At 41.4% G+C, this 27,767-nt stretch overlaps 1 protein-coding gene across 2 annotated transcripts; it reads right to left on the bottom strand.

Annotated features, from left to right (window-relative positions):
• Positions 1-1,634: 1,634 nt before the first annotated feature.
• GTPBP3 (GTP binding protein 3, mitochondrial) lies at positions 1,635-27,767 on the bottom strand. 2 transcript variants are annotated; one of them, XM_053465761.1, is made up of 9 exons: positions 27,656-27,767; positions 20,011-20,249; positions 19,147-19,233; positions 12,458-12,660; positions 10,655-10,727; positions 9,248-9,391; positions 5,582-5,747; positions 3,473-3,766; positions 1,635-2,226 (listed from the first exon to the last, which is right to left on the bottom strand). In XM_053465761.1, exons 1-9 carry the CDS (start codon positions 27,721-27,723, stop codon positions 1,995-1,997), a joined length of 1,506 nt encoding a protein of 501 aa, XP_053321736.1. In that variant the 5' UTR covers positions 27,724-27,767; the 3' UTR covers positions 1,635-1,994. The 2 variants fall into 2 exon arrangements, with proteins under 2 accessions (XP_053321736.1, XP_053321737.1); XM_053465762.1 differs by lacking the exon at positions 9,248-9,391.

Here is a 27,767-nt window from a genome sequence, read left to right as displayed (position 1 = left end):
ATATTTGTGGTAAGACATAAGGCCATCCCATACCTCTTGTAAAAAGAACAATGAAAAATGTATAGTGCAGGATAAAGTGATACATACTATGAATAGTTACAAGGTTTATGAGTTTGTTTATAGAGAGCAATGAAGACATGTGCAAGGAGAATGAGGGACTGGAAAGAAGAGCCACAGTAATCAAGCTTTCCCTGATGATTGTATATAACCGTGTGACTGGAAACGTTTATTTTCTAAAAGAGGAAATGGCACAGCTGGAAGATAGCTTATATATACACATTAAACTGTAGCACTTATCTGTATTTTTGGAATCTCCAGGGTCCAGAGAGAATACTAGGAATGGGTTGCTGCTAAGGATTGCTTCCTCTTCCTTTCACAAAACTGATGTAAACATTCACACCCAATTTTGATTTGGTTTCCATTGATAGAAACATAGAATTCGATGAAAGACAAGATCGATTCAGCCCACCTAGTCTGCCCATTTTTCCTGATGTAAAGGCCCAGACCTTAATCAGTCCTTGGGCTGATTCAGGATGCCCATCCCCTGCATGTTTAAATCACTATTTTTTGGCCTCTTCCACTTATCTACCATCATTCCAGTAAAGTAAAAAAATTTAAAAATTTCACCATCAAGGGCATTTTAGTATCCTCATGAAGTATAACATTTGCTAATAGACGTGTTCAAACTTCCATTGTACAAGGCAAATTCTGGACATAGTAAATAAAGCATGTACAGTATGTTCAGAGCTGCAAAGTGCCATGAGAAGTACAGCAACATGTGGTAACTGTGTAACCACATGGTGCCTCTAAGATCATTATAAAGGGAGCAAAAGATATGCGAGGTTGATCTATATACACCAGTTAGTCTATCAGCACAATGGTTAGTTTGTCATTGGTTTATGTAGAATTTGCACAGACTGGTCCAGAGTGTGGACTTATGATTTTGTTTTATCCTCTTAAATAGGTTATTTTGTACCCCCAAAACCAGAGCTTTTGCCATTTCTGCTGTTTGTTCAACTGTGTGTCTATAGTATTATCTTTTATTTATATAGCGCTTAATACAATACATATATTTAAGGGGTATGACAAGAATCGACAGACTAAGACAAACCGATACATTAGGTGGAGAGAGCCCTGCTCGCAAGCTTACAATCTTGAGGGTATGGGGTGAGGACAAACATAAGGCACAGAGAAAGGGTGAGAGGTAGTGTGGGGTTGTATCAGTGACAGGAAAATTCTAGAAAACATAAACACTATATATATATATATATATATATATTTCTGAATGTCTCAGTGCCCCAGTGCTACAAAGGTTAACAAGTTAAAAAGTATTGAATGCAGTTTATTATATCAAAGTTTCATTTCATAAAATCTTATGGTAGTTATCACAAGTCAAACCTGCCCTATGAACCTGTATGTTGTGAGGTAGCTGAGTGGGAGTTGCAACACAGACCGCCATTACTTTTTCAGCTGCCTTGGTCACCCAGCAGAGATCATAGAATTTCCCCTATCGATGTATGAACCCCACTACCAACAAAAGTGTGACAGTTACTCATTGTGACACAGGGAGAATGCATAGAAAAGGGACACTTATGAGATATGCAGAAGCGGTCATTCTATAACTGTGTCAAAATAATGATTTTAAACACGGTCACATGATCTAGGAGTGTTTTCAGAGAACAACCTATGTTGTAAAATGGACCTATGATCTCACGGCGTTCTATTCCGCCCTGTGGTATGTATATACATACAATACACACATACATAGCAGCATAGATATTTTATCCATTGATAAATGGCACATGGAATATATACTTCAGTAACCCAGAATGCTTTGAGAGGTAACATCAAAGAAAGAGGACCAAAAAAACCCAAAACATGTCAATAGTACAATTTGTAATACAGATCAGATGATGTATCACACGTTTCTGAGAAGGAAGTTCCCTTTAGAATTATGTAACCTTGCTATTTTTCGCTGACAAATACTTTTGAGGTCATTTTCCAATACAGAAATCCCGGAATATAATGTCCAGTATCTCCTCTGCTCCAACCTTGCCAGTGATGGACCCCAGCTGCCTGTTGGCTACACGAAGCTGCTCTGCAGCTAACACTAGATCTTGTTCCCGATACACAGGGTACTGCCCAAGAGCATCCAGACAGGAGGTCAAGTGTAATCGATGCCGCATCTGTGTGATACTGGGAGATCCTTCCAGAGGGTCCCCACAGCTGGGGAGAGAGAAATAAAACACCCTGATTTAGATAACAAGCTAATTTGTGTTCTCAAATTACATCAAGGTTCTCTAAATGTCCAGTACAAAATCTTTGTTTTCATATATACTTCAATAGAACTGAAAAAAATGTTATGTTGCTGGTAAGGCACAGAGATAACGGCAAAGACAACTGTTTGATCAGAGTTACTATTTGACTTTTCAGGGATTCAATTGGAGTATTCACAATAATAATGAATAGTGAAATCTGGATGCTGAAACCACAACTTCCCCTGCTTTATTGAATAACCCCAAGGTGGATTAAAAAGGGTGCGCTAGAGTGGGTCTGACAGTGTTACTAGACCCACATTTATGGTTCCAATACTGTTCCTCCTCTTCTAACATTCTCTTTCCATAAGAAATCTCTTTTCTCACTCCCCACATCTGTCCCCCAGTTTTTTGAAGACATTACAAGAGCTTGGGAGACAACACTAAATACAGGTGTTCCATATTTTATGAGGAGGTCCATGGGTAGCTGTCAGCAGAGGCAAAGCTATCGCTACCAACACTGTGGACCTCTGAAGCCTTTGTTTAAAAAAAAAAAAATAATTGAAACAAGGCATAAATCAGGATAAACTGATTTCCGGACCACTGATTTGCTTGAAAATGAGGACAGGATGTTTACAGTAATAATACTGCTAAACCTGCTTACATTAAAGTACACACATTCTCTGGGTCAGGGACATATATTGTGTGCTATACATATGAGGTTTTCTATATCTTATTTTTTCCCTAACTAGTAAAAAGGAGGGATTGGGGAAGTGACACATGGGAAAGCATCTGCGAAATCTATGAAATATTAACAGTGAAGGCTTTTTTGATGCATTCGAAAATTCATGGAGGGATTACCCCTATGCGTTTGCCTCTTTACCCAGAACCCCATCATCACTTTGTGGAACAGGAAGTAAATTTAAATACACATTAAAACATTTCCAAAAAAAAAACACAAAACAATTTAAGCAAACTGTAGTTATACGAAAAATGTTAAACAAATTTAATAAAAACAGAACTATATAATTGGATCACAGAAAATAACTATTCAGTCCATCTAGTCTTCCCATTTTTCCTGATGTAAAAAACTCCTTATTCAGACCCTGGTCTCATTTCAAAGTCCATGCCTATAAACCACTTCTCACAACTAGTCTTAACATATTATTATGTTTCTGTAATATTTCAATATATATACAACTCAAGATGCTCCTTACATGTTTTCAAGGCTCCCTTGGAGAATGTCTAGGAAATCGCTGACTCCTTGACCAGTGTGGCAGGACAAAAAGCACACAGGGGGTATTTTAGGACCTTCACAAAGCTCCTGCAGGCTGATGAGGGCTGACTGGGTCAGAAGATCCACCTTGTTAAGAACGATGATTACGTCACCAAGGTTTTCTGCTTGAGAAGTGGAACATAAGAGACTTTGCCAATGGTTGAGTAAGGCGTCCTTGTTAAGAGGAACTTCGCTGGCATCTATCACTACTACAAGGATGTCGGCATCGCCCTGCCTTGGTAAACAAAATAAAAATATTTTTCATATATATTTAGAATTCACAGATATTTGTCAAAGAAGAAGAAAAAGGACTGATTAAAATGAATAAAGGTACTTTGTTATTTCCAGTAATTTGCATGGAAGACTTACTTTAATGTATGTGATAGCTGAGTGATCCCTCATCTTGCAAATGCACAAGGAGGGACTCTGCAGAATCCCTCTATAGGCATCTGCTGCGCAAGAGATGGGTTATAAAAGCATGCATATGACAGCTGTCACCTGACAGTTATATTTCTTTGTAAATTCAAATTTATAGAGGAACCAATCAGAATCCTGTCTTTCCGCCTGCCCAGCCCGTTCTCCTGGATTTAACTGGACACCCTGCAGGCATGTACAGAAAATGCTCTTATTGGTTTTAATCTGGAGCACTTTACTGCTGCCAGAGGTCAGCTTCTACAAGCATTCAAAACTTGAGGGCTTACACTGCCTCATTTTAGCAAGGTAAGTATCTTTTTGTTCTTCTTCCGTGTAAAGTACTTTAACTAGGATTTATCATAGGGGCACCAAACTGTCCCTTTAAGTTTATAAATAAAAAGTGAAAGGGATTATTAAGGCGTTTGAAGACTTTGGTAAACAAAAGGGACCTGCTTTAGGCCAGTCCTGTTTGATATAAACCTGACTAAAGTTGGTCCTTGCCATCAGACTGACACTACCAAAAACTCACAGTCCAAAGCCTCATATACACCTACCTGTGAAGATCTTCTTCAATGAACAAAGAGAAAAACTTATGAACTAAACCAAACATAGAGAGAACCCCAGTAATCTCTGAGTGGACAGTAACAACATGGATACGTGCATAAGAAAGAAGGACATGGTGAGCAACAATCCAAAAACAATACTCACAACCTAATCAAGACCTTGGGCCCAGTGGAGCAGGTGATTGTGTCTCATTTTAAACCGAATATTAAATGACAGTTTTGCATAGCTTGTAAGAATTTATCTTCAGGTGTTGAAAAGTAAATTGTATGAGTTAAAGTAGTGCGTGCCAGATAACACTTTTCATTTTCATTTCATATAAATTGCACTTATTTGGAACAAATAGCTTCATTATATAAATGTTGATATGCACGTGGACGTGGAAAACGAGAAAAACAAAAAAACAATTCATCATCATAGGGTAGAAAGGATGCAGCTGTCTCCCCAGAACCTGCTTATTTGCCAGATGCACTTATTGGAGGCTTAAATCTTGACAGGAGGTGAAAACAGGAGCAACAGTCCTGTGACACTACTTGCTTTTAAACTTGAGGCATTTTATGTTCATCATTTCCAGTAACTCCATTCATTTTAGGAGTAGTTTAATCTAAACTTAATTATGGAGTAGACACAACAGCTCCACTATTGCCAGCCACATACCTCCGGTAGGTCAACACTGCCTTTGGCCCCCCATTACATTACAGTCAATCTGTTTTCTTGCTTAAGCCGTGAAAGGCCAGTCACTTGTCATTTAATTAGTACATATGCTCACAGTAGTCTCTTATGACAGACGTTCCTTTTGCCGGTGACATTATTTGCAGGTTGTCCTATCAACATAAATGTGGTGTGATAAGCCAAGCTGTACTTCCAATGAGATTGAAGATGAGTGGCGTATGGCTAGAAAAATCCAAAAGCTCAACAACTGGGGGCAAGTCGGCTCCTAGCCAATGCATAACTAAACAATGATGTCTGAATATCTGCACTTCAATGCATATTATGACGGACAGTTCCTTTTAAATTGTTGTGGTGTCCATGTTGCAAATTCATTAGGACTGACATTTTAGAAGGATCCACTCACCGCTCCTTTGCTCTTCGTATTCCTTCCATCTCTACTGGATCATCTGAAGCCCTAAGCCCAGCTGTGTCACTCAATATAATGGGGTAACCTCCAATATTCAGCATAGTCTCAACCACATCACGGGTGGTGCCAGGAATGGGAGAGACAATGGCAGCAGGTTTCTGACCTGAGAAACGGCAAGGCATTCATCATTTAAAAGATAAGGTGAACAGTTCGTAGCAGGTAGTTATGTTGTAATGCTGGAGGTTATAGAATAACTCAAGAGTAGGTAGCTTCAGGCTTTCTAGGTACATGTGTTTATTTATTAAGGGCTAACAGATTTACTTTTAGGATTTTACTATTAACAGGAGGTACATGCGTGCTGTTATATAATAAATACAGGTATGAATACATTAGGAAAGGAAGAGTAAGGAGTGAGTGGACATATACAATCATTCTTGACAGAGAGTAAGAATTGTTGTAAAGTATGACATGTTAATAGATGTGTGTGTGTGTGTGTGTGTGTGTGTGCGCTTGGAAGAGAATGGGTTGTGGGAATTTGCAATGTACCTAAAGTTGTGGTAGTCTGCATTTGTGGAAACAACCTAGGGGAACTCAGTTTAGTTGGATCCCACGGCACTTGTCATGCTGCCAGGTTCTGCTATCGACAGGCACGTTGCTTCTAGACGGTTCGGAAGTGTGAATCCAAAGGCTAATGGATTATTATTATGAAATGCTACGGACCAAAAGCCAATACATAAAAATATCCCCTTCGTAGGGCAGAAATGGAAAATGCAGTTACTTCCAAAAGAGGTGCATTAACCATATGATGACCAAGAAAGTAAGGTGACAAAAAAATATTTTATATATATATATATATATATATATATATATATATATATATATATATATATATATATATATATATATATATATAAATAATATTTTTTTTGTCACCTTACTTTCTTGGTCATCATATGGTTAATATATATATATATATATATATATATATATATATATATATATATATATATATATATATATATATTTGCCAACTCTAAAATTCTGTATAAGCACCGTACTTTACCACGGCGCCTAGAACACATCTGACCTCTGTCAGTGCTAAAAATAAAAAGTCTGGTCCTCAAACCTTTCAGCAGTGCTTTCAAAGGGTCACATCCTACAATGCAAAATGCATATTTACACAATGGGGAAGGAAACCAACGCTTCAGTGTAAGCGACGCGCTTGAGACGGTTTAACCTCTCTGCGAGGAGACACACTGTCAGGGAGAGGACAACCTTTATTATTTCAGTCTTTTTTTTTTTTTTTGCAGAACATTTCTAAATATGGCTTCCTCAGAAAAAGCTCTATTAATGTGAATAAGTCACTCTTACCCAAATATAGTTTGCATTTCAGTAAATGAAATAAACTTATGTAAATAAACGTATGTTTGGTAAAAGTTGATTGGTTGGGCAATGAGAAGGGCATATGACAATTAGGATAAGAAACATATTGTTATGCCTTTTCTTCCATCTTCTGTCATGATGCTTCAGTTTTCATGAGGTAAACAAAATCAATCATAGTGATGTAGACTCTTCGAACACCTACGCCTACTTAAATATTAAAGAGATGAAACAAAAAGATACTTCCTTTCAGGGCCCTACTAGGGATTAAAGCTGGCCTTGTCAATTATATAAATCCAGCTGCCTGGCAGATACACATAACCAAACTCTGCATTCACAATTCTGGAGTATCTAAAGTATCACAAAAAAGGACAGTATCTGGTACATGAGAGACAATTAAAGGCACCATTAGGGATACCGTCATATGGTATGGCTATTTTACCTCAGCGGCAATATTTGGATCAACTGTCATATTAATTAATTTCCTATTATTTTCTTGTCTATCTGCCTTCATCCTGAGAAAGACTACAAGAACCAATTATGGATTTTTAAAATAGAAGAAATAATGCAATTTTAAGAAAAGGTTGTTAAGGCATATGGTGCTGTGGCAGGGTAAATAGTCACAGGTGATACCTTTTATCAGAGCACCATAACAAATATTTAAAGTCACATAGGATTTTGTGACCTCAGTTTTTTATTATTTAGACTGATATTAATGATAAACAGGGAACGTGAGTGATTTAAGACTATTCATTAGGGATACAAAACTGCATATCGCATGTTATCAAACACAAGTTTTCCTAAAGCATTATTTTTTATATATTGTCATGTTTATTGATTAAAACAGAACAAAAGAAACCCATAACACAGAGCATGAGATCTAACAACATCCTCTAGCTTACCAATTCTTTATAAGAAGAATAGTGGAGAATACAGGAAAAAGAAAGAGGTGAGGTAAGAAGGGGAGGGAACCATTATCCAAGCCCTAATGCATTATTGTAAACACTTTTATATTGTTATGGAGTACCATCTAGTGTCCAAATGCAGTATGACATTTATAACAACTGTGAAATACGGGGATAACATTATGATTTTGCAACAATGGAACGTAATACAGAGCTGTAGGAAGACATTGTATGTCATATTACCAATAGTTGCAAACCAATCTACCCTGTCCATTTTTCCTGACGTTAAAACCCAGAACTTAATCTGTCCATGGCCTTGTCTCTTAAATTCTGACTAGCCTTACGCATATCCCATGCATGTATAAATGTCCTCTCTTTCCTAGCCTCTACAACTTCATTTATCCACCACCCCCTCAACAACATTTAAGCCACCGGCCACCTAGTTTTAGATTACAATGTCTTGTTCCAACATTTCTCCTCCTTTGAAATATACTTCCCTCCTCTAGTTTGTCAATTCCATTGAAGTACTTAAATGTTTCTATCACATCTCCCCTCTCTCTTCTTTCCTCCAAGCTATACATGTTGCACAGTCTTTCTGGATATTTGTTATCCTGCAAACCATTTACCATTTTAGTAGCCCTACCCTTATGGAGATGGGGTCTCCAGAACCATATGCAATGCTCGAAGTGAGGTTTGTAAAATTGCAAAACCACCCTCCTCTTTCTGCTACTAATGTCTCTAGCTGTACAACCCAACACACTGCTTGCTATCCCTAACACTTTATTGCATTGTCTTCTCACCTTTAAGTCCTCAAATAATTACTCCAAGTCCCTTTTTTGTTGTTACTGAGAGGACAGTGACCCAAGTGTTATATTCTGCCTTGGGATTTTTACAATTATCAACATTACGCTGCAGCTGGATAGCAAAATAGTTTGTAGAGAGGTAAAGTATGTGATAATAGGGAGATAATATAATTTAGCTTCACATTAGCTTGAAGTAAAATAAGGGTTAAGGAAAAGAGTTTTGTATTATTAGCAGACGCATTATGTCACGTGAACAGGTTTTGTTTCATCAAATCCAATTTAAGGTTAATATTACCCTTCATCAGCTGCTAAAAACTGTATGTATGTGTGTACATTTTGGAAAGAGGTACATGCTGGAGGATAGATCGGGGAAGCAGAGTTGAACTTAGGTCTCCAAAGTATGCAGGACATACAAAGACAACAATTGTGTGCGTTTGTTGCCAAAAGATTAACCAGTCTAGCTCTCAGAAGATTGAAACAAAGGACCAAGGACCAATCATCCTCCGACCTAAAGAATTATCAACACAGGACGGCTTCCCACACTTATATAAATGTAGCAAAACAGTAGCGCTTACTTATGACATTCAGAAGACTGCTTTTTCCAGCATTGGTGGCTCCTGAAAGGACAACGTGAACCCCGTCTCTTAACCTTTCCCCTCGTCGACTGTCGGTAAGATGTTGCGCCAGCTCATTTCGAAGCCTTTTGACCTGCTCATCAACTGTTAATTGAAGAGTGGACATAAGCAATCCAAAGAAAATTGCCTTTAAATTATGAAATCATGAAAATTCTGCTTTATAGCCAGTACACTGTAAAAGCTAAACAATTAGACAAGCAGTATTGTAAGCATAATTTGCTACATATACGGTACTGTGAAAACTTATTTGCCCCTTCCTGATTTTTTTTTTCATGTTTTCCAGACTTTCAGATCATCAAACTAATTTTAATATTGGACAAAGCTAACCTGAGTTAATGATTTCATGTATAGAAGGAAAAAGCTATCCAACCCTACCTGGCCCTATGTGAAAAAGTAATTGCCTCCTTAGTTACTAAATCAACCAATTAACCAATTTTTTTTTCAATGGAGTTCAATTTCACTATACACTCCCAGGCATGATTGCTGCCAGCCCTGTGGAATCTAGTAAAAATATCTAAAAAAGCAGTACCACAGTAAGAGCTATTATCTACAAACCGAGAAAACATGGAACAGTGATGAACCTTCTGGGGGTGGCCGGCCTACTACAATTTAGGGCTGCAACTGCATCTAATCGATAAAAATCGATTAGTCGAATAGATTTTTATCGATTATAAAAAGAGTTTTTTTTTCAGAGAAAATGCTCTGAAGAACTCGTCTCCTTATACAATCCGACCTCAAACAGAGATCGGATTATAACACTAGAATCCAGATCCCCCGAAACGCTGCAGGGGACCTGGATTCCCCTCACTGTCAGCCGGCGGGTGTCCGTGCGATGCGCACAGTCAACTTCCGTCTCTCCCCTCCACGTCCGCTGGGGCTTCTACGATGCAGCGCCAGCATTACATGATGTAGAAGCCCCAGAGTCAGCCGGTGGGGGTCTGCGTGATGCGCACAGACAGACTCCGTTACTCCCCTTCACTTACGCTGAGGCTTCTATGAAGCTGCAGTGAAAGTGCCTGTCAGCAACGGAGGTTCACAAAACACCAGGGAGTCGGGAGAGAGACAGAGTGGTGTATGGGAAGGGGGAGGACGCAGAGTAGTGTATGGGAGGGGGGAGGAGGCAGAGGGGTTTATGGCTCCCATACACCCCTCTGCCTCCTCCCCCTCCCATATACTTGGATACACGTAAAATTGCTAAAACTGAAGTCACATCATATACAAATTATGATCAACAGCTAAATTTGATCATACAACAAAAAACATGCAATTTGTTGACACATACAGTGTATTCTAATAAATACGGTGGAAAGGTGAGTTCTGGTGGTTATTAGGTACAAAAGATCTTACCTGCAATAAGAACCCCATCTTCCACATTATCATCTTCACTAAAATCTATGAATGCTTCAATATGTGCAAGTGCCTGAAAATCACAAACAGGAAGATATGCTCTTGTAATTTGCTGAGACCAGATGAAATTCATCTGAGAAACAGATGAAGAAAAGAAGAAAGGCAGAAGAACAAGAAGAAGCAAGACAAGATGCAGAGGTGCAGCAATGCAGAGACATTGAGACAGAACATGAGAAAGTGTGAGTGTGAGACAGCATGAGAAAGTACGAGAGCAGGAGTAATGTTAATGACAACGCATTGTTTCTAAACGGAAAAAGCCCTCTGAATTTCATGCAAACCGACGAATGCTCCATTTGCACAAGTCTAGTTAGTAATTAACCAGGCACGTCACGGAAAAATGGTCAGTTAACAACAAATGATGTGCCTGGCACATTATGGCATTGGGTTAAATTAGAAATCGTTCTAAGATTGCTTTCTTTGCTTAAACGGTGTTGCTGTAATGCTCCGATGAGGCATTCAACACCACCAAGGTGTAGCCCTCTGTAGGACCTCAACCTTCGCCATATACTATCCGGCGGCAGTCACCCAATTTAAAAGAGCTAAAAACGTGGTGGCAGAGAGATTTTGCCAATTAATCAAGTTTCCAGGAGGGTCTCTCCAGACCCTCCTGAGAATTCTGCAGGTTGAATATAGGTACTGCTTTCAACCATGCAGGTCAATGGAGGCCAGCTTTCTAATCACAATATGATTAGCAAAAAAAAAAGAAAAAGAAAAAAAAAATTGGAAACATTTTTAAATAATTATGCAGTGATGTCATCAGGTGAACCATCCAGTCCCAACGAAACTTTTAAAAAAGCATCCAAAATAAAAAGTTATATCATAAAAAAATGTTTATTTTTATATTCCCAACAATCCTGGCATGGAATATGTTAAATACTAGCATTTCAAAAACTCATGGGAGTAATGAAGTAATTAAAAACGTATGGTTTGATGGGGGTAAATTGATTTGGCCAGATTCAAAGATGCCCCAAATAGGACATTGGCGCAGATTGACAAGATGTCAAGATGAAAAGAAAAAAATGTGCACCATGTGCACCTTTGAGCCCCCAAACCCAGCAAACCTGTGCATTGGTGGTATCACTGTGACTCAGGAGATGTTGCTGGGGTGTTAGTCAGTGACATATGCCAAGAGTTGTAAATTCATACGCAAAGTACAATGCGTTTGAATGTTTTTTTTTAAATACTACCACAAACTTTGGCAAAGGCTGGTAGTAGAATTAATGCATGGAAAGGGTTAAAATACCAGCATTTGAAATTCCCTGGGGTGTCTAGTTTTGAAAAATATGTGGTTTGATGGGGGTAAATTGAATTGACTGGCTTCAAAGATGTCCATTTTTTTGAAAAATAGCAAAATGCTACTTGTACTCAGGACAAATAAATTCTATTTCGCAGGTTTTTTCATTAGTTTTTGTAGTTGAGTAAAAAGGGGTTTCAAATAAACGCAAGAAAATGAGCTTTTTTCATATTTTAGATTTTTTCTTATAAGAAATTAGATATGATCACAAAATGTTATCTGAAGAAAGCCCTTTTTGTTCTGAAAAAACCCAATACATAACTTGCGTGGGTACAGTAAACGAGAGAGAAAAAAATTATAGCTAAACACGATAAACGCAAAAATGTTAAAATAGCCTCGAAGCGAACAAAAAATAGCCTGGTGCTAAAGGGGTTAACACCTAATAACTAACATTCTGGACCATATTATCACATTGCAGAATAAGAAACATGACTTATTTAGCCTCTAACCTTGACCAGTCTGCGACTCCATCCTTGATATAGGTTTCCAAGTTCTCCAGACATCTGCCTCAGCGCTTGCCTTCTTTGAAACTCCGTGTCTGCATGGATAAGGTCACCAAGGCCTTCTACCTCAGTCAGATCCAGCTTACCATTTTGGAAGGCCCGTTTAGTGAACTCCCCTGGCTCTGCTGGACGCAGTGTTGGTATACTCCCTACACACACAGAACATACTTTATCTAAAGAAACTTTCTTGGCTGAGTAATCAGGTTATGAAAATATCAGTTCTGCTCACCAGAGAAAAAGTAATTTTATGCACGCACACATATACACATATATAAGCACACACTATATGGACAAAAGTATTGGGGCACACATCTTAATTATTGAATTCAGCTGTTTCCCATCTGCATTTACAAACATTTGTGAGAAACATTAAGTTCTACTTACCGAGAGCTTCTTTTCCCTGCCAATCCCTGGTGACACTATGAGAGACTCCTCCTCCGTACCTGAGATAGGGCAGGACTCAGAACATTTAAAAGGCCCCTCCCCTCCTAGCACCCTCAGTGAATATCAAAGACCACACAGGAAAACAGAATCGCTGCAAAAACAAACATTTATTGAAAGGAAGGGAGGGAACAAAACGTGTCACCAGGGATTGGCAGGGAAAAGAAGCTCTCGGTAAGTAGAACTTAATGTTTCCCTGCCATCCCAGGTGACACTATGAGAGATATAACAAAGAAGAAGGGTGGGAAACAAAGAAACTCAGGGGGAAAACACCGCCCCAAGAACCGTACGACCGAACAGGGCATCTTCCTGAGCCATCTGATCGAGTCTATAATGTCGAACAAAAGTACTTAGAGATCCCCACGTAGCTGTTTTACAGATGTGTTCAGGCGAGACAAGACATCGTTCAGCCCATGAAGTGGAAACTGCGCGGGTAGAGTGGGCACGAATCCCCGGAGGGGGAACCCCGCCAGCTGCTGTGTAAGCTAAACAGATAGTAGACACAATCCATTTCGCCACCGTACGCTTAGAAATGCCAAGACCTCTACTGGGACCAGAAGAGGCTACAAACAAACTAGATGATTTGCGCACAGGCTGCGTGCGTTCCAGATAAATAGAAAGACATCTTTTTAAGTCCAACGTATGGAGCGCTTCTTCTTCTGCCGATTGAGGGGACGAGAAGAACGTAGGCAACACAATTTCTTGGTCCCTGTGAAACGCCGTCTGTACTTTGGGTGAGAATTCCGGGGGCAAGGCGAGGATGACCTTATCCGGAAAAAAAACGCAGAAACGGTTCTTTCATAGAAAGGGCCTGGAGTTCACTGATACGCCTCGCAGAGGTAATGGCCACCAGGAAGGCCGTCTTCAGAGACAACAGGTGTAGGGACACTGATTGAAGAGGCTCAAAAGGTGGCAACATGAGCCTGCGAAGGACCAGGTTCAGGTCCCAGGGAACCATCTTGGAGACAGGGCGAGGACGAATACGCACCATAGCCTTGGAGAAACGCCTGATGATTGGAACAGAACTCAAATCAAAGCCAAGTAAAGCACTAATGGCAGCAATCTGAACCTTGATGGTAGAAGGCTGAAGTCCATGGTCAAACCCCGTCTGCAAAAATTCCAGAATAGCAGCTGGAGAACACTCTGAAGGAAGAATTTTCCTGGATCCACACCAGCTACAAAACTTCTTCCACACTTTAATGTATCTGATGGATGTGACCTTCTTACGACTGCGCAGAAGAGTTTCCGTAACCGACTCAGAGAAGCCTCGAGACCTCAGAATCCTCCGTTCAACCTCCAAGCCGTCAGCTGAAATACCGCAGGATTTGGATGAAGGAACTGACCCTGGTGAAGCAGGTTTTCCCAGGCCGGGAGCCGTAGGGGTGGTGTGTGGCTGAGTGAGACTAGGCCCGCGTACCAGACACGTCTGGGCCAGTCCGGGGCAACCAGTATAACTGATGCCCGGTCGAACTTGATCTTTTGAAGAACCTTGGATATCAGAGGCAATGGAGGGAAAACATAGGCGAGGTTGAAACTCCAAGTCTGAGCGAAGGCATCCACCGCCAAAGGCTGGTCCCGAGGATTGAGAGAAAAGAACGCCGGAACTTGAGCATTGTCCCTGGAGGCCATGAGATCTATCTCGGGCATTCCCCACCGTTGGACAATCATGTGGAAGGCTGCCGGATGCAAAGCCCATTCGTGGCTTAGAACGGGAGTTCTGCTTAGAAAGTCGGCTTGGGAATTCAAAGCCCCCTGAAGGTGAACCGCAGACAAAGTCATGAGACGAGATTCTGCCCAAAAGGAAATCCTGAGAGCTAGACGCAGTAGGCGAGGACTTCTTGTACCCCCCTGCTTGTTGATGTAGGCGACAACCGCCCGATTGTCGGAACGAAGCAGGATGTTGCCGCCAAAGAGATGCTTTTCCCAGTGATGAAGGGCATTCTCCACCGCCAGCAGCTCCAGGCAGTTCGAGGGTAGGAGCTGAGTGGCAGGCGACCAGAGACCTTGAGCAAAGTCGTCCCGATAAGTTGCCCCCCAGCCTGTACTGCTTGCGTCCGTCGTCAGGAGCTCTTTGGATGACCAGGCCCATCGTCTTCCCGAGGCCAGAGTATCTCGTAGGAGCCACCAGGAGAGGGATGCCTTGACATGCGGAGGAAGACGAACCAGTCTGTCCAGGGCGAATGGGTTCTGCTCCATCAAATGAAGAATATGGTTCTGAAGGACCCTCATGTGAGCCAGGGCCCAGGGAACTGCATATCTTGCTGAAGTCATCTTGCCGAGAAGAGACATACACCGCCTTAGTGGACTTCTTCGTGCAGAAAGCACCTTGCAGGTTAGGGAATAAATACCGCTGATCTTGCTCGAAGGAAGAAAAGCTTTTCCTTCGCAGGAATCCAGGCGAAGGCCGAGGAACTCCAATCGTTGAGAAGGGACTAACTTGGACTTCTCCCAATTTAGAATCCAGCCGAGATCCTGAAGCGTCTGGACCACCCGGGAAAGGTGAGACTGAAGGAGAATCGCTGAATGCGTGTGAATCAGCCAATCGTCTAAGTAAGGGATGACCGAAATGCCCTGACGTCTGAAATGGGCCACCACCACTGCAAGGAGTTTTGTAAACACTCTGGGGGCTGGAGACAGTCCAAATGGCAGGGCTTGAAATTGAAAATGACTGATTCTTGAACCCCAAGGAATAGCTATCCGCAGAAACCGATGATGGGAGGGATGCATAGGAACATGAAGATACGCATCCTTTAGGTCTATGGAGACCATGAAGTCCTGAAGGTTTAGAGAGTCCAGTGCTGATCTTATGGTCTCCATCTTGAACCTTAGGAAACGAAGGTGACGGTTCAGGAAACGTAGGTCTATAATGAGACGAAACCCCTTTGGTGACTTTGGGACCAAAAAGACCCGAGAATAAACTCCTTGACCCTGTTCCTGCCGGGGCACAGGAATAAGGACTTCTGTATGTACAAATTGATGGACAGCCGACAGCAGGAATCCCCGCTGTTCCAGGTTCTGAGGAAGGTGGGAGATCAAAAACCGGTCTGCAGGTTTGCTTTCGAATTGCAGTCGATAACCCTGGGATATGATGGATCTCACCCAGGAATCCTTGGTGATGAGGAACCAATAGTCCATGAAATGCCGAAGTCTTCCTCCCACCGGGATGACTGACGAGTCATGCAAAACCCTTGGGATCCTGGGCCGCTTTGGGGAAGGCGAACCTGTCGTGTCTACCTCTCTCACGATGGAATCTGCCCCGGAAGGCATGCTCCCTTGCAGGGCGAAAGAAACCGGAACCATAACCCCTGGACTGGCCTGGAAAGTATGGACGAAAGGACTGCCGCCTCCTGGGAGCAGTTCTGCGTAGAGGCATCCAATGTTTATCCCCAGTCGTCTTCTCAAGCAGGGACTCCAGCTCCTCGCCAAACAGAGACCCTCCTTTAAAAGGGATATTTAGCAGTCTGATCTTTGAGGCATTGTCAGCCCCCCAGGCTTTAAGCCATAAGGCCCGTCTGGCCGCCACCGAAAGTGCAGAGGCCCTGGCTGACATCCTGACATTTTCAACCGAGGCATCGCAGAGAAAATCCACTGCCAATTTGAGAGCAGCAATGTTCTTGAGGATAGTTTCTCTAGGCGTTTTTGCCGCAACCTCTTCCTCGATCTGTGACGGCCAGATTTTAACAGCTCGAGACACAGAGGCAGATGCTATGCCAGGTTTAAAAGCAGCAGAGGAAGCTTCAAAAGATTTCTTAACGGCTGCTTCAGCCTTCTTTTCCATCAGATCCGAGAAATGAGAGCCATCCTCCAGCGGCAAGGCAGTCTTCCTGGAAACTTTCATCACCGCGGTGTCAACCAGCGGAGTTGCACAAAATTTTTCAAAGTCCTCCTCAAACGGAAAGAGGCGTTTCACCCGCCTGGACAGGTTAACCCTCCTCTCTGGATGATTCCACTCCTGCTTAATGATGTCGGATAAGGCAGGGTGCACAGGAAAAGAAGGTGACTGCTTGGAGAAGCCGGCAAAGAAGTGATCCTTCTTAGGCGTCGCTGTTTCCTCCAAGTTCATGGCAGACTTTACCGCAGAAATGAGAGTATCAATTTCTTCCACCGGGAACAAATAGGAACTTTCCTCTCGGATTTCACCTTCCTCAGAAGAATATTCCTCCAGCTCAGGATAATCAAACTCGGAGTCAGAAAACTGCTGGTAACCCAGGAGCGATGGTTCCCGAACTGCCGGAAGATGGGAAGGAGCAGGAACCGATTGACGAAAAGCCGAAAAGGTGGACTGCATCTCCTCCTTGAGCCAGGCCAAAAACTCTCTCCCACCAGAGGCTTCCGAATCCGCAACGGACTTTAGACAAGCAGAACAGAGCTTTTTCTTAGCATCCTGCAGAGGCCTGTGACAACCAGAACACTGCGCATGTTTTGATTTAGTTAAAGCCTTTTTAGGTCTCTCCTCAACAGAGGGAGGCTCAGAATTATCTGGAGCAGACATAATCAGACAAAATGCAACAGCACCGTCAGAAAATATATAATAACCCATTGTCAACTCACCACACCGCTTAAATAGCTCCAAATCAGGCTACAAGCTGCAACAGCAGCAATTCTGGCGCCAAAATTTTGAATTGAAACGAAAACGAGGCTTGGAACGCATACCGGACATGCCTGGCGAACCGAGCCGGAAAAAGCCGAGACGCCATCTTTAAAAATGCTGAGACGCCGAGCCGCGGCGTCTAGGAACAGCGAACGGCAGTGGAAGCAGCGGGGAGCTGAGGGAAGGAAGCCGGACGGATCACCGCACAGCCAAGGTAAGTAAGCGCCGGGCAGCGCGGCACCAGCCACCGGCTAAGGTGCAGAGACTACCCCCACCCGAGGGGGCTTAGCCCTAGGGAGAAACGGCTCAACCTAGAGCCGAAATAAAATAACAAACGGGAGACGAGTCCTCCCTACCTGATGTAGGGCAGGAAAAAACACTGAGGGTGCTAGGAGGGGAGGGGCCTTTTAAATGTTCTGAGTCCTGCCCTATCTCAGGTACGGAGGAGGAGTCTCTCATAGTGTCACCTGGGATGGCAGGGAAAAATGGCTCAGTGAATGCAAGCATAGTACTGTGATAGGATGCAACATTTGCAATAAGTTAGTTAATGAAATGTCATCCCTGCTATTTTACATTTAGGAACAGCAGCAAAAGCCTCCAGCACTCTACCGATTCCATTCCAAACATCCACTGGCATTAATACCAGAACAAAAACTGTGCGGCGGGAGCTTCATGGAATTCAGCATGCCACCACTGAATTCTGGAGCAGCAGAAACAAGTTTTGTAGAGTGACAAATCATGCTTCTCTGGCGAGTCTGGGTGGGAGTAGTTTGGGGAATGACTGTGCCCCAGTGCACAAAGCAAGGTCCATAAAGACATTGTTAATTGAGTTAAAGAATGTGACGGACAGAACAGATCCTTGAACTCAACCCCACCAAACACCTTTGGGAGGAACTGGAATGGAGATTGCAAGACAGGCCTTCTTGTCCAACATCAGTGCCTGACCTCACTAATGGTCTTCTGGATGAATGGGCAAAAATTCCCACACAAACACTCCAAAGTCTTGTGGAAAGCCTTACCCAGCAGAGTGGAAGCTGCTATAGCTGCAAAGGGGGGGGGGTACATATTAATATCTATGTATCTAGAATACAATGTCATAAATGTTCCTGTTCGTGAAATGGTCAGGTGATCCTTTTGTCCATATAGCGTCTGTGTGTGTATAGATATATATATCTATCTATCTATCTATCTATACACACACATACATACATACACACACCATATATACCATTCTAAACATTTTTGTTGTTAGCATTCACCAACAGATAATCATGGATACCAGAATAAAAATTCCAAAATATATATATGAACATGGATGTAGCAAACAATCTTGGGTATAGCTTGCCCTTATGCTTAATAAACCTTACACACTTAAAACTAATAATAAAGTATCCACTACTTAACTACTAGAGAAAAGGGAAAAATGTATTGTATAAATACATTACTGTAACATCTGAGAGAGCTACAGTGTGTCATAATAACCCAAATAAGACTCTTAAGAATGCATCAAACATGCACATATTTGAAAGCCTAGGATGAAAATGATCTTGCTTTGACTATATAAACAAAAACCATGCGATTTTAGCTCGATTTTAAATCTCACCCAAAGCCTGCAGTACACCCCTGACCACAGCTGGACCCCCATGCACATGGTATTCACAGCAATCCTCTCCTGTAAAACTACGAGGACCTGGGGAAAAACACATTATTTAAGCAAAGCCTCTGTTTCTTGAGTATCAATCCATTCAGAAAGGTATGTATTTATATTAATGCACACTAAAGATCATCTTATATGTTATTTCTTATATGTGTGCAGATTAGGGTTAAAACATGATAGTGTGCATGCAAACTTTTACTAAATGTTTCCGATCAAGGTCATATATTTTGTAGATGGTAATACTCTAATCATATGGCCCACTACGGTGATGTGGCCTTTCCAAATACTGCTGTAATGTTGGTATTAGTACACTTTAGTTATTTGTATCTAGTTTGATACTGTAAGTAAAAGACTCAAGGAGCTGACAGGGCCATGTCGTTTTCTCTTTGGGCATCCTTGAATTAACCCTGTTCAACCTTTATGATTCTTCACACGCTCTGCCTTTTGAAGGTGTAAGAATCAGACATGTAGATGTTTCCTTTTGATACAAAAATGCCTCGCTCTGTAATAGTTTAAGATATTACTCTGAAGCAGAATTGATTGTGAATATTATCATAAGGCACTGAGACTGCAAGAAAGGAACTGAGTGCTATTACAATGGATCTGTCATTATTTGGCTCCAGCTGACAGAGCCGAATTTAACCAATGATGTATTGGATAATTTATTTTTTATGGGGTTGAGCAACAACTTGAGAATTCCACAACCAAAACATTATTAGACATAATTGAAAGGAACAACTAAAATGAGGGTGATTAAAGTTATTTCTATCTCACATCATATTGTTAATGAAAAAAGGATCATGAGCTCACCTGAAAACCATACTATCAAGCCTTTGTCAAGCAGTTCCCCAGACTTAGGGCAGGAGACTGGGGTAAGGGTGACTTTACGTGGGGCAGGTAACCGCTGCCATCCTGTTAATAGCTGGAGTGCCTCCCGACTGGCAGGGCCACTGGTACGAATCACTGCTACACCACATTTCCCATGGCCAGAGGAGAGGGCAAAAATAGTATCCCTGGTAAAATCATGACATGCCCACCTTTTGGACAGACTAGGAAAAATAAAAAAAAACAATAGTAATAGTGATCACGATAAATGACATACACTAGTAACACCTTAATGCAGTTGCCAGGAGAAAATCTATGAGGCCCTACAGCTGAACCAAATTTGAGTGTTTGTATTTTTTCTACTGTGTTTGAAACAAGCGAGGAATCATATCAACTTTGGCTATCATTCTAGAGATTTAAGGCACCTTGCCATTCTAATAAAACAGAGGCTGCCTTCTGAGATAAATTGAACATCATTGTTTTAGAAAGGACACAAACAAGCACCTGTGGACTAGCTTTAATTAAGAGAAAATCAGATCAGCCCCCTGTTATAAGTAATTAATAAACCATTTTTGAGTATCTCCAGGAACTACATTGAGTCTCATTAGATTTGAATGAGAACTTAGTCCATGAAATAAACTCGAGGAAATGCACTGAACCAGAATTGCTGATGAGTTTCCAAATAATGTAATTCAAAGTCACTCAGTACAATTTGCACTGAGCTTACTGGGTCCAAACTTGCTAAATAACACTTGACAATTTGGATCACCAATTCCTGTATAGGATGCTGTATGCAACTTAACCTCTTAACAACCAATGACGTGCCAGGCAGGTCACGCAAAAAATATTTCCTTGCTTAAACGGTGTTGCTGTAATGCCACAATATCAAGGCATTCAGCAACACCGAGATAGACGTCACAGACCATGTCTGGCCCCTTCCCATGGGCGTCAACATCCGCCATACACTGTATGGCGGCAGACCACAGTTTTAAAAGAGTTCAGGAGGCGATCGCTGAATTGCCTCAATAACGAGTACCCAAGGGGTGTCAAAAAAAAAAAAAAAAAAAAAAAAAAGAATGGTTTGATGGGGTAAATTGGAGTGGCTGGGTTCAAAGATAGGGCATAGGCACAGACTGACCAAAATGGGGGGAAAAGAGCGCACTTCCCAAATGTGGCCTCTTAGCCCCCAAACAACCAGACAATCCCATGCATGGGTGGTATCGCGGTACACAAGAGCTGGTACTGAACACATATTGGGGTGTTTGACAGCAACATATACCAGGAGCTGTAACTTCATACCTGAAGTACAATGTGTGTGTGTGAAAAGAAAAAAAAATAGGCTGGTGGTATAATCTTTTATTATGTTTTTTTAAATAATGTTTTTTATCATAGATCATATGATCAAAACAATAGTATCTTAAGAAATTCCTTCTTGTCCTGAAAAAAAACAATGTATACCTTGCGTGGGTTCACTAAATGAGAGAAGAAAATCACAGCTAGACATGAGCACAGCAAGTGTTAAAACAGCCTTGGTCACAAAGTGTACAATTTTTTTTTTTTTTTTTTAAAAAACAGCCCGGTCCTTAACAGGTTAATATCTGGGATAATTCCATCCAGAGTTGTAGACATCAGCTCTAAATGTACATTTTTTTTTTTTTTTTTTCCCAGTGGGGGTATTGTGTACCTGTAAATGAAACCCCCTTGTGAATTTTGTGAGATGTATAATGTTTATGTATAAGGCCAAATGCGCTTTTCAGTTACAAAAACCTTAAACGTATGCTTTAATTTCATTGTACCATAACTATGGGAATACACAAGCAGCAAAATAGCCTATTACGCTGCTTGAGAAGGGTATTTCATTAAATATCCATACGCTTCAGTGGCCATAGACTGCCATTACCTGGTCTCACTCCAAATGTTTGGTTTGTAGTCAGTATAGATATGTCAATGTCAGAAGAAATAGAGAGAAAATAAACCAATAACAGACCTCTGGGCAATCAAAAAACACAATCGTGTATCAATTCTTAGCATACTAGACCAACCATATAATTGATTGAGAGAGAACAGCAATGGCTCATACAGAAAGTATTCACAGTTATCACCGACACATAGGAACACTATATTAAAATGTTAATGATTCATACGAAAGCACATGCTGCTGACAGGTGAATATTTTCAAGTGGATACTGCATCTCTCATATTGGTGAAGACTATGACGTCTTCCTCTGACAGTAATGCAAGTATGGTCACCGGTGCTGTTTAAAGACATAATAACTGTCACGAACGGGGTCTATGTAGACGACTAATGACCCAGAGCGCCCAAAGATGGTGTTTAGGCGTTATTGCGCAGTAGTGGAGTTGGACAGGGCCTGGTGCAGGGCGACTGCACTCTCCAAGGTGATGAGCACCAAGGGTTATGCGGCCACATACCAGGGACCTGACACAGCAGCTGATGTTGACCAGAACTTGGAGATATCCTGCAGGCACCCTGGAGCAGGCATGAGGCATAGTACTAGAATCATGTGCAGGATGCTGCAGGCTGGGAGTAGGGAAGCCAAGCAGAGTAACAGCAGAAACATAGCAAGCAAGGGGGACAGAGCTAACCAAGCAAGAAACATAGCCAGACAAGACATACATGTACAGGACACAACAAAAGACCGGGAACATGGAACACAAAGGATGGAGTGAGGAGCCGGGATCCTCTGACGCTTCTCCTTTAAGCAAGGACAGGACATCTTAAAAGATGGATATGGGTGGAGGAAAGAAGAACCGAATCAGATGATTCAGGGAAAAAGTACCGTATTTGCTCGATTATTAGACAAGGATTTTTTCAGAGCAAATGCTCTGAAGAATACCCCTCGTCTTATAATCGAGGCTGTCTTCTAATCAGACCTCAAACCGGGTTCTGACTATGAGACTATGATCCCGATCCCCCTCAGCGCTGCAGGGGACCTGGATCCTCCTGTCTGGTAACCTCAGCTGTTGCCGGCACTTCCACCAGGCGTCTATCACCGAGCAACGGCGAAAGCCTAGGACTATATGATAATTGCAGAATCAGTCGATTCTTATGGCCATGGTATGCTTAGTATGCATAGTATTAGGGCTGCAACTAACGATTATTTTCATAATCAATTAGTTGGCCGATTATTTTTTCGATTAATCGGGTAAAAAAAAAAAAAAAAAAAAAAAAAAAAATCAATATGCAAATGTTTCGTTTATTTAAAATAAAATACTTATAATTTACAATGGCATTTCACGATTTGCCTTCTTATTTTACTGACATAATAATTAAAGCTATATTTTAACAAGAACCCCAACAACTACCAAAAAAGCTTTACTAGTAAATATTCATGTAAACTATTTTTGCCCAGTTTTGCACATCTCACCGCCAGCTTGCCTCTGTCCCAGAAATGCCTTATACCCCCTTTATGCTACTCTGCCCCTATATATGCCTTATTCCCTCCTATATGTCAGAGATGCCACTGTGCACCCTTATACCTCCTATATGCCACTCTGTCCCCTGATATGCATTATACACCTCCTGATATGCCTTATAGCCCCCTATATGCCACTCTGTCCCCTAATATGCCTTATACCCCCTATATGCCACTGTGCCCCCTGATATGCCTTATAGCCCCATATATGCCACAGTGCCCCCCTGATATGCCACCATGCCCCCTGATATGCCTTTTACCCCTATATGCCAGAGATGCCACTGTGCCCCCTGATATGCCTTATAGCGCCTTCATGCCACTGTGCCCCCTGACACGCCTTATAGCCCCTTTATGCCACTGCCCCCCCTGATACCACTTATAGCCCCTTTATGCCACTGTCCCCCCTGATACCACTGTGCCCCCTGATATGTCTTATGCCCCCCCGATATAAGAAAAACTGACATCGCTAAAATAGGTTTTTTATATTTATATTTATTAAATAGACAAAAAAATAAATACACAATACAATATAAATATATATATAAATATATGGACAATATAAACAATAAGTCAAATAAGACATCAAAAAATAAAAAAACAAATTAAAGAATGCACATAATTAATAGATCTCGCAAAAATTATACCTGCCCCACCAAGGGTTAATATATCAACAGAAGAAACAGGGCAAATGAGCAGGGGTAGGTCTGTGCGATGCGCGCAGACAGCCGCTTCTCCCCTCCGCTTCCGTTGGGGCTTCCATGATGGAAGCTGCACCGGAAGGTCACTTGACGCCGGGTTCAGTAATAGAAGCCCCGGCGGAAGTGGAGGGGAGAAGCGGAAGCGGAAGGGGAGAAGCGGAGGATGTCTGCGCGTTTTGCACAGACCCTCACCGGGTGGCAGAGAGGATCCTGGTCTCCTGCAGCTTTGCGGGGGGTCGGGATTCTAGAGTTATAATCCGATCTCTATTTGAGATCGGATTATAGAAGAGAGTTTTTCAGAGCATTTGCTCTGAAAAACATCATTTTATAAATCAATAAAAAAATTTTATCGATTTGTTGTTGCAGCCCTACATAGTATGGCCCACCACTACACCAAAGTACTCCAATATTTGGTGGGTCCTAGCGCTAAACCCTTCTTACTGAATCACTAATAAGCTGAAACTAAACATTAAATCTATACACAGAACAGAGAAGGACATACCTATATGCAGACAGACAAAAATAACAAATGGGTGGGGCACACCTTATAAAGGAAACAGGAGCTGTGCATGGGGCCTGACATTAACCTGCTTTTTAACTATTTTATTATGCTTTCCCAACCTTTAAAAAAAGTATATGACTGGCAGCTTTAGGAGAAGCTGCAGCTTTACAACACCACCTCTATGCTGATTAAAGCAGCTAGTCAGTCAGGAAAGCACTGCCTCTAGAATCAATGGGATTGTTTTTTTTGCATGCAACAACAGACATGTTTGTCTGCACACATCTTGTGCAAGCCTAGGAGATTCTGCAGAATACCTCCTGGCATTTGCAATGGGGACCACAGAAACATTTATGTTTTTATGAATATTTTTTCACTGCATGCACTTGTATCACATATTGCTACTTTAGAATCCTGAGCCCTCTGTTTTCTGCTATTTCACTGTTATTGATAACCATTAAGCACTTCATTTCTATCTCTTCTAGAAAAAGTTGGTTAAACCCCTGAGAATCTGTGGAGGCTGCTATAAATGTAAACGGATTACTCTCCGCTGGGAGAAATTTACACAGCCAAATACTTATCTGTGGCCTTAATGCCTTCAAAGAGATATATCCTTAACATTTCACTGAAACATTGGTTTCCCTAATCCCAACTCTTCATCCTTCAGCAGAACATTAAAAGGGATCACTTCCTGAACATTAATAGCTTTTTGTCCTTACCGGTTGGCAAAAAGTTGCAGGCAAGAAAGTCACATTGCTTTAATTTGAAAAGAAACATATACATTTCAAACTGATACAGCGAGAAAGGTTCACAGATAATTCAGATTAGTAGAGGGCTTCACAAATATCAGGAGGCTCTTAAAAGAGCTTTAGAAAAAAAACACACACACACATATATATATATATATATATATATATATATATATATATTGACTTGATGTAAAGGAGCTTTTTTTTTTTTAGATGATCTTAATACATCACAGGATTTGTATGCAACTCATAGCAAGCCATGGAAAAAATACCGTATTTGCTCGATTATAAGACAAGGTTTTTTCCAGAGCAAACTCTCTGAAAAATACCCCTCGTCTTATAATCGTGTAGAGGTTAGTCCGGGCAGCGTGTAGAGCTCTACGCGATTCGCATAGAGCAGAAGTTGTCTACGCGAATCGCGTAGAGCTCTACGCGCTGCCCGGACTAAGCACCGGGGACTCAGAAGTACCGGTAAGTTTGGAGGAGGGAGGGGGAGGGAGTGTTAAATGGGGGGTGTAAGGCATTTCTGGAGGCAGAGTGCTCTGTGAAATGCCTTTTAACCCCTTAATGCCACTCTGCCTCCAGAAATGCCTTTTAACCCTCTATACGCCACTCTGCCCCATAATATTCCTTTTAACCCCCTAAATGCCAGAGTGGCATATAGGGGTATAAGGCATTTCTGGAGGCAGAGTGGCACATAGGGGGTCAAAAGGCATATCATGGGGCACAATTATTATAACAAATGCTTGGAAAAGAGATGGGGTGGAGGCAGTTGATCATTGGCAAATATTTGTTGTGTTGTATTCTTTGGATTAATACATTCATATTTGATTGGCAGTTGGCGTGCAGATCCTATTTGTACTCTTGTTGCATTGGCTGTTTAGGTAGTTTTTTTGAGATACTTTCCCCACAGATTACTGTTTTTTTCTCTTCTTTGATTTGTTTATGTGCGGCCCTTACAATATTTGTTAATATACCTTAATGCATCGCCTATACATATATCTTCCACAGCCAAACTGGTCATACTAAACCGCTAGTGGGTGGGCGATGTACCTGACAAATTTTCTTTTCTTTATTCTGGGGGTTACCGAGAACTCAATGCTTAGCTCCTAATAACTTAAAACGACTAAAGGAATACAGCTGGCCATTTTTGTCACAAATGAGTATTCATTTCAACATACATCGATGTGATTTGCTTTAGAACCACCTCATACAATGATAAACCCCAGACATTCTAGTAATCCAGACCGAAGGGAGACGTCGGTCAGGCTCCCAAAGAGACATCTGACAGGTTTGCTCATGATGAAATGCTTTTTTTTGTAATAAACAAATGTATATATTGGCCGTAAACATATTTATGGTATATATATATATGTTACAGTGAAAGACCGAAATCTGTAGAATGTTGACATTCACCGGTGAATGTCAACATTCACATAGTCGCTTGGTGTATGTCCGAAATATTTGCTAAATACCCTTATTTCTTACTTACACCGGCCAATGTCGACATTCACCAAGTACTAATGGTGAATGTCGGAGATTTATATTTTCTTCTCCGTATTTCAGTGGCGATAAAATATCACAAGGGTGACGTAACTTTTTCGCCTCTCTTTCCGAGAGGAGTGACCAAGAACTTAAAACAAACAGCACATTTCCAATAAGAAAAGAAAATATAATATTAATAATAAAAGGATTCAATTATGTGATTAGAAACTTATTTATTGCAACAACTTAAACTATTATGACATTTTGAATTACACAGAAGTCCCTTGCTTTTGCAACTGCATTTATTTGTGGAACACTTCCTTTTGCAATGACAGCGTGTATAGCCTTGCCCGCCGCTTCTCGAATTAGCTGCAGCTGCTTCTCTCAGCCCTCGGCTCCTCTCTTTTTGACCTCCACCAGAGCATATCTGTGATTGTCGACATACACCGGTGAGGGTCCGAATGTAATATAATGAAATGAAATATTCCATCTTTCACCGACGTATTTGGTATGTGTTGACATTCACCGGTGAAAGTCGACATTCACCAATTTTGGTCTTTCACGGTAACATATATATATATATATATATATCCGTTTGCAATTAGGACTGTGACCTCCGGGTCGTAGCCCTCATAATACAAAGTGACATATTAGTGGAAGTACCGGGTATTCACGAGACAGAAACACATACTTCTCTAGAACAGTCTGAATGTCAAGGTACATGGAGGTCTAATACTAAGGGAACAGAGAACGCGCCGTACTTACATGTCTATCTGCCCGAACTTGAGAGTGAGGATAGAACGCGAGAATATGCGCGCTATCGCTTTATGCATATGCGCTCGTATGGCGATATAACTGAATAACCTCAGTAATACCA

This window comes from Spea bombifrons, chromosome 1 (genome assembly GCF_027358695.1).
Source record: "Spea bombifrons isolate aSpeBom1 chromosome 1, aSpeBom1.2.pri, whole genome shotgun sequence".
NCBI classification, from domain to species: domain Eukaryota; kingdom Metazoa; phylum Chordata; class Amphibia; order Anura; family Pelobatidae; genus Spea; species Spea bombifrons.
This window is presented reverse-complemented; position numbering and strand designations above follow the sequence as displayed.

Coding starts and splice junctions, on each gene's coding strand:
- GTPBP3 (XM_053465761.1), bottom strand. CDS start 27,723: ATGCATAAAGCGATAGCGCGCATATTCTCGCGTTCTATCCTCACTCTC. Junction 5,748..9,247: donor CAGTCTTCTGAATGTCATAA/GTAAGCGCTACT, acceptor GCCGTTTCTCAG/GTCAGAAACCTGCTGCCATT. Junction 3,767..5,581: donor ATACGAAGAGCAAAGGAGCG/GTGAGTGGATCC, acceptor TTGTTTACCAAG/GCAGGGCGATGCCGACATCC.